The sequence below is a fragment of the Asparagus officinalis genome, chromosome 1, assembly GCF_001876935.1.
Source record: "Asparagus officinalis chromosome 1, Aspof.V1, whole genome shotgun sequence".
Classification (NCBI taxonomy): Eukaryota; Viridiplantae; Streptophyta; class Magnoliopsida; order Asparagales; family Asparagaceae; genus Asparagus; species Asparagus officinalis.
The window spans coordinates 20886306-20893055 of NC_033794.1; the positions used below are offsets into that span (position 1 = coordinate 20886306).

At 37.4% G+C, this 6750-nt stretch overlaps 1 protein-coding gene across 1 annotated transcript; it reads right to left on the reverse strand.

Moving 5' to 3' along the window:
- LOC109831664 (wee1-like protein kinase) lies at nt 1353–5906 on the reverse strand. Its single transcript, XM_020399040.1, has 10 exons — nt 5583–5906; nt 5383–5434; nt 5159–5219; nt 4536–4563; nt 4293–4492; nt 3591–3655; nt 3390–3499; nt 3107–3293; nt 2395–2748; nt 1353–1714 (listed from the first exon to the last, which is right to left on the reverse strand). The coding sequence occupies exons 1-10, from the start codon at nt 5849–5851 to the stop codon at nt 1607–1609; spliced, it is 1434 nt and encodes a 477-aa protein (XP_020254629.1). The 5' UTR covers nt 5852–5906; the 3' UTR covers nt 1353–1606.

Below are 6750 nucleotides of genomic sequence, written 5' to 3' on the forward strand. Positions count from 1 at the left end.
ACCTGCCGTTGGTGAGATCGCAGCGATGGGTTCGCTTGGGGTCGGGGTTTGGGGTTGGGGAGTACAGGAGGAGGGTGGAGTTTGAGGAGTAGAGGAGGAGGAGGAGGAGGGTCAGAGAGAGGAGAGGGATGAGGAAGTAGAACATCTGGGGGGATTTTTTGAGGGGCATTTCTTGATTTTGGGGGAGGAAGGAGGAGCACTGAGTGAGAGAGGAGCGTGCTTCTGTTGTTTTCATGGACGCGGCCGTAAAATGAACAGTTAATGTGTGGAGTTTTTCCAGCAGATTTCAGATTTCGTTTTTTGTTGATGGAAAGAAAGGTAAATATCAGAAAACCCCCCCATCATATAGATGTTATCAGAAAACCCCCTAGAAGGTTAAGGGCCCCTTCCCAACTAGTAGTTCACACTTTCACATGGATGGGTACGCACGGGAATATTTTTCTCTTCTCCCCCTAGTAGTTCACACTTTAACGAGGGTTTTCTGGTAAATTCTTAAAGTTAAAAGGGGGCTTTCTAATAAATCCTGAACTTAAGGGTGTTGTCCTTGGGAGTAATACGGGGTTATCTAGTAATTGCTCAAAGTTAAGGGGGTTTGCTGATATTTGTCCTAAAATGAACATATAGAAAAGGGGGAAAACAGCAAAAAAAAAGGGACAATTAACTATAGAAATACTGAAAAGTTACATGTCTAATTTAGTGTTAAATTTTGCAATTCTGCTATGTCTAATTTAATCCTAAATCATGAAAAGTTATACATGTCTAACAATTATTACAGATAGACCACCTAAGTGGAAATCTATTGTTGTAGATAGATCCCTAAAGAGGATCCAAAAATTCATTCAAGAGATCTATCCGCAATTAACTCTTTCGTTTATTCCTTAGTTACTTATGGCCTAGAATTCTACATTTTCGAAAAAAAATATCCATTTGAAGAAATCATGTGAAAAGAATTTAAAGGCATTGTCACAAGTACATTTTTTAGCATAAATTGTCTACAGAAATCTGTCCAAGCCTAAATAGATACTTTATTCGTGGAGTTTTTCATTTTTCTAATGTTCTCTGAACTTTGGGCTGAGATAGAATCAACCTCAACAAAACTCAGTTTGCTAATTACTCAAGCAGTTTATAATCAACTTGATTCAAAATCTTACATATCCATATTACAGAAACCATGTAAGCTCCAGAGGAAAAAAATTTAAGTTAAACAGGCCGGTTAAGTTCAAGCTGTGATCATTAGTTTCTGCATAATACAATTAGAAGTGACTACTGAAGTGAATTGCAAAAACATGAACATACTTTTGATAGGATGATGCCCATTCACTGCAAATGAACAAATGGATAGATTTTCTGGATAATGGAAGCACCACCTTTTTAATTCACAAGTGGCAATATGAGTTCTTTATAATGAAGGATTTCACTTGTTCATAGTTCCCAAAAGCCTTTACCTCAAGGCCTCTTTACAAAATTTTGAGGTATGGGACAAAAAATATGTAGCTAATGCTAACATCATTAGACATGCCAAAACTTTGCCTGAACTTAGAACCTGAGCATCTGAGGAAGATTACTCAAGCTTAGGCCACCAATTCGGTAACATTTTAGCTTGGCCCTAATGCATAAACTTGCTTGAGGAGGCTCTGTGTAGCTTTTCGAAGATAGGGTTCTCCATGATTTCTTTAGCTGAAGGCCGCCTCATTGGATCTGGGTCCATCATTGCCTGAAATGAATCATATCAGAAATCAACACAATACTTAATGACATTATCAAATTTACAAAGTAAGAAAATTATTAAGATAATTTTTCAATTTATATCCTTGTTACAGAAATCTGCAGGATTTGTGTAAGTTATAGATGGATTTTGCAGTAAACCCCGGAAAAAATGGACATGTAACTCATAATCTCACAATTCGATGAGTACCATTATCATAAAGAATTTATGCACTGGAATTGAGTTTCTGTGAACCCCTTCCCAATTTTTCAGCAAGGTCTATTTATTCTCATGTACATTCAACAAGTTTACAAGCAAAACTCCTTAAAGAAACCTACACCTCAGCTCTAATTGTACACATGAATTGCGATCTCAGTCCAACTCTTCATCAGTTTCTCCTAAACTCATACATTTCTGCATAACCAGTGATGTTTTAATTTCACTGTTCTTTTGAATTTTGATTGTTGCACAAAATCTTTCAAAATAGAAACAGAAAGTATAATATAAAAGATGTCAGCACAGAAATGTAGTCTTCTATCGCTTATTTCTCTGTATTAAGCCATGACAAAAAATGGGGAACATAACAAAAAAAACCACCACGGTGAAAAGTCTGTAGTTGTCAAACTCAGATTACACATGCACAAACTTTCAAGCAAATTAACATAAAAACAGAGATTATAAAGTATTACCTTAATTAAGCTCTGAAACTGCATGGAAATTACAGGAAGCAATGCAATCTTTCCCTCTCGGAGGTTAGAGAACTGAGGACCAGAATCAGGAAGCGGTGATCCTTTAACAAGCTCATATGTGGTTATTCCCAGGGAGAAGATATCAACCTTATCTAAGTGCTCATACTTGTCTTTCAAGATTTCTTGAGGCATATAACGAGAATCGCCTTCCTCAATAGGCAAACTTCTATCCGTGAGGGTTGCACAACCGAAATCTCCAATCTTATAAACACCGTTCTTTACATAAATATTCTCAGGCTTCAAATCCATATGAGCTATACCTTTCTCATGCATAAACCGCAATGCTTTAGCCATCTGTTAAAAGTTGAAGATACCATATAATGAAAGTGTATATAAATATAGAAACCACGACATATGCACAACGTTAATACCATCTCTAGTAGGATTATGCGGGAGGACAAGATGACATGTCAATTTATTATTGACTAAGCAAGGTTATTACTGAGGACAAAGGAGGCATAATAAATTAGAGAGGATAATGATGGAACACATTTGAAGTGGATGAATATTTACAATCACCTAAACCTTTTCCACGAAAATGGGGTCATATCTGGCCACTAAGGCTCAATGGCAAAAAAAACATCCTCGAAAGACCAGTTGCCACAAGGAAATTATAGAACTATAAGACATTGAAAAAGAGATGATGTTCTACCTGATATAACATTTCAAGTACTTCTCTACCCTTTGGTATATGACCTTTGTTGGTTGACAGGCTCTGATCACAAAGCTCCATCTGAATATACAGTTGCTCATTCTCGAACCATGAAGTGTAATATCCAACCACATTTTCATGAGACCCTAAGGCTGCTAAAGCTTGAACTTCCATCAGTGCTTGTCTCCTGTTAAGATAAATTCAAAACTTATTAATTTCCTGCCTTCTTGTGAAAAATTATAATTGCAATCTATTAACTGTTAACAAGCAAATAGCAAACTACCTTTCATTGTCATGACGTAATTGCCTGATGGTATGTTTTACAGCATACATACAGCCATCTATTCTTTTCAAAACTTTGAAAACATGGCTGAAATTACCACAACCAATTTGCTGGAGATAACATAGATGATACGGAAGTTAGACTGAGATCTGACCTCAGTTCAGCATACAAATTTGCCTAAACTAGGGATTATGCACAAACCTCAATTTCGTGGAAATCAGTACGGTAACGTGAAAGACCATCTCCACCAATTGCTGGACAAAAACCTGCATTTTACCCCCACACAAAATCATATAACATCCCATGTCAAACTTCATGTAATACATTGCTCCCACCAGTCATATGCTACTTACAAGGTATAGAAAAATATTTCAGAAACAAATCTTCCACAGTAATTTCTAGGTAAGGGACAAATTAATATCTAGACCCAATATCTGACTTAGTTTTAAGAATTATATCAATTCGCTTAGGATTCAAAACGTGAAAAGTGAAGCATCAAGTTCAAAATTTTTATGGACTGCATGTGCATAGTTTGAATAGAACCAGAGCATGATACTGTTTTAAGTAAATAACATAGGGATGTGTATTGGTTGCTTCTAGCTACCTAAAATGATAAACATGCCGCTTATGTACACTGCAATGACTATCATCCCATTTGCAAAAGCCCAGGGAACAGTCAATGGCTAAATTTTCAAGTAACTTAATGGATCAATTACATTTCACTTAAATTTTGCACGTAACCATCATTAGGGCTGCAATATATCCTCAAATTATATTCCCAAACTACTCATTCAAATAAAGTGAACTTTTTATTCAATACGAGGAAATAATAAAGATTGCAGAAAAACATAAACAATATAAACAGCATAGGCAGCTTGATATTAGAATTTATAGAAATTTCACCTGTGGATCTTGATTTCCTGTCACCAAAGATATCCATATCAACTGATGATTCAGTATTGAGATAAGGATTCTTAATGCATGGAGGCGGCATGACCCTACAGCGCAAAGCTACTGCTGACTGAGAAACGTAATTTTGCTTCTTTTGGGACCCGGTTCCCGGTGGCTTGCATAGTTCCACTGACGGGTCTAAAATCATGCCAATTGGGGAGATCAACTATCCTGCTGAAATACAATGAACATTGCAAGAGAAGGGGATTGCACGGGGAACCTTTCTGAGAAAGAAATAAGAATTAGATGAGGAGAAAGCAATATTACTGGCATCAGCTAAATTGTTTTAAAGATGCTGATCTACAATTCCTGTTCTTGTATTGTTTCACGAACTGAAAAGGGAAGTACAATTAAAAAAAAGGAAATGACTATAACGCATTTAAAAGTCATTGCAGCTCACTTGGATAGCTCAAACAAACGTGAGCTCAATGCAGCAGTGATAAGCTTTTTGCGCAATTAGCATTTGGATGTTGAAAATCCAAACACTTTACAATGCTAACTTACCCATTATTAAGTTTCATTAGAACTTAAAATTCAAAAACTGACCAAATTACCACAAACCATAGACTGTAAGATCAAAAACTCTTCAAAAATTTGGGATAGAAAACTCATAGCATTTCTGTAACCTTATGTCATTCGCTCAAGGATAAAGAATGTTACAATGAAGCAACACCAGCGAAGCTAATTCAAAGCACAAAGAAGCAGTCTTTTATCATCTCAGCAACTAAATCAACTAACAAGATTCATGAACTCTAGCAATCAGAAGAGAACTTCTACGAAATCTAAAAAGAAGAAAACACCAACAATATGGAGCTCACCCTTTCTGTGTCTCTTATTCCTAACCGACTTCTCTGGCGATTTAGGGCAAACACTGCTCTCCTAAACAAGCAAAAACCTCCCCCAAAGATCAGATTTTTATCAAACAATCACTCAAATTACCAAAATCTCAACGCAAAAACCAGCCAATCTCACCTTATTGAACTCAAATCCATTCGACATTTCCGGCGTTATATAATCCGGAGTACTGCACCACCAATCTCACCTTATTGAACTCAAATCCATTCGACATTTCCGGCGTTATATAATCCGGAGTACTGCACCAACAAAATCCCCAAAAATCAACAAAAAACATTCGACATTTCCGGCGTTATATAATCCGGAGTACTGCACCAACAAAATCCCCAAAAATCAACAAAAAAATCCCACAAAAAAACAAGAAATCGAGCACAAATTTTGACCTACCAAAAGAAATCCTGGCTGAGGATGCAAAGGTCCTCGGGCTCAGCTGCTGGATTGCTAGGAACCGCGTCAGGATCTTCTAAAAGCTTCTGGAAGCGAGAAGAAGCGGGATCTTTGACCGATGAGGAGAGCAACGAGACGTGCTCAAAGTGGAGCGTGAGGTTACCGGCCGGTGAGCTCTGCATCGCCGCCGTCGCCGTCGCCAACGAGGTGGAGGACTTGGCAGTGGTTCCTCGGGTTCTGGATTTGGGGGTTTTGCTGCTCTTCTTCATTATCGATGAAGCGGTCGATTTGAATTTTAGGGGTTTTTCGTGGGGGGGGTTTATTTATTTGTAATTTCTAGACGTTGTTTGGGATGTTTTTTCTACATTGATTAGAGCAAAGACATGAGGGGGTTAATTTAAAAATTAATTATTATTCCTTATGTTGGATTGGCGGGAGAATTAGCCGCACTAATTTTTTTGGTTATTTCTACATTATCCCCTTAAATCTATTAGTATTTAATTAGTCTCTCTAATTATAAAAATTTCTATTTAGTTTCGTTGATTTTATATTTTGCTACTGCCATTGATTACAGAGATTAATTTGAATTAAAAATAAGAAATCTAGCTCCCAACAAAAAAGTAAGGAATTCTAGTAATAATTTCAAGGATGTAAAGGATTAAGTTTGAAACGACTCATGAGAAGGGCCAGAAAGGCCTTGTAGCAATTTCCATGGCTGGGCAACTAATTTCAAAATATTAAAAATTTAAGCGACTAATTTTAGAGGAGGAAAAAATCATAAAAAGACTTGTGGCCAGCAAGCCAGTAAGTGACAGTTCTCTTTTACACTTTTGTTTGCTCAAATTAGTACACAGAGGATGTGTTTGATTTGAAGTAATAGAAATTGCAAATGTAGTTAGAAATAACATGGTGTTCTAACTACATTTATTGAAGTTGAATTCTAATGTTTGGTTAAAATGCGGCTTCAACTACACGTAATAGGGCAACTCCAACAAGCTCTCACCCCACCTCCTAAGGCTGAGGTGGCGGTGGGAGCTTGTTGGAGCACCTCCAACAAGCTCTTAGGCGGACTCCTTAGGCTGATGTGGCCAACGGGTAGGAAGTGGGGCCCAGTGGAGCTCCCAAGCGCTCCACAAATTTATAGAGCACTTGGGAGCTCAGAGGGATA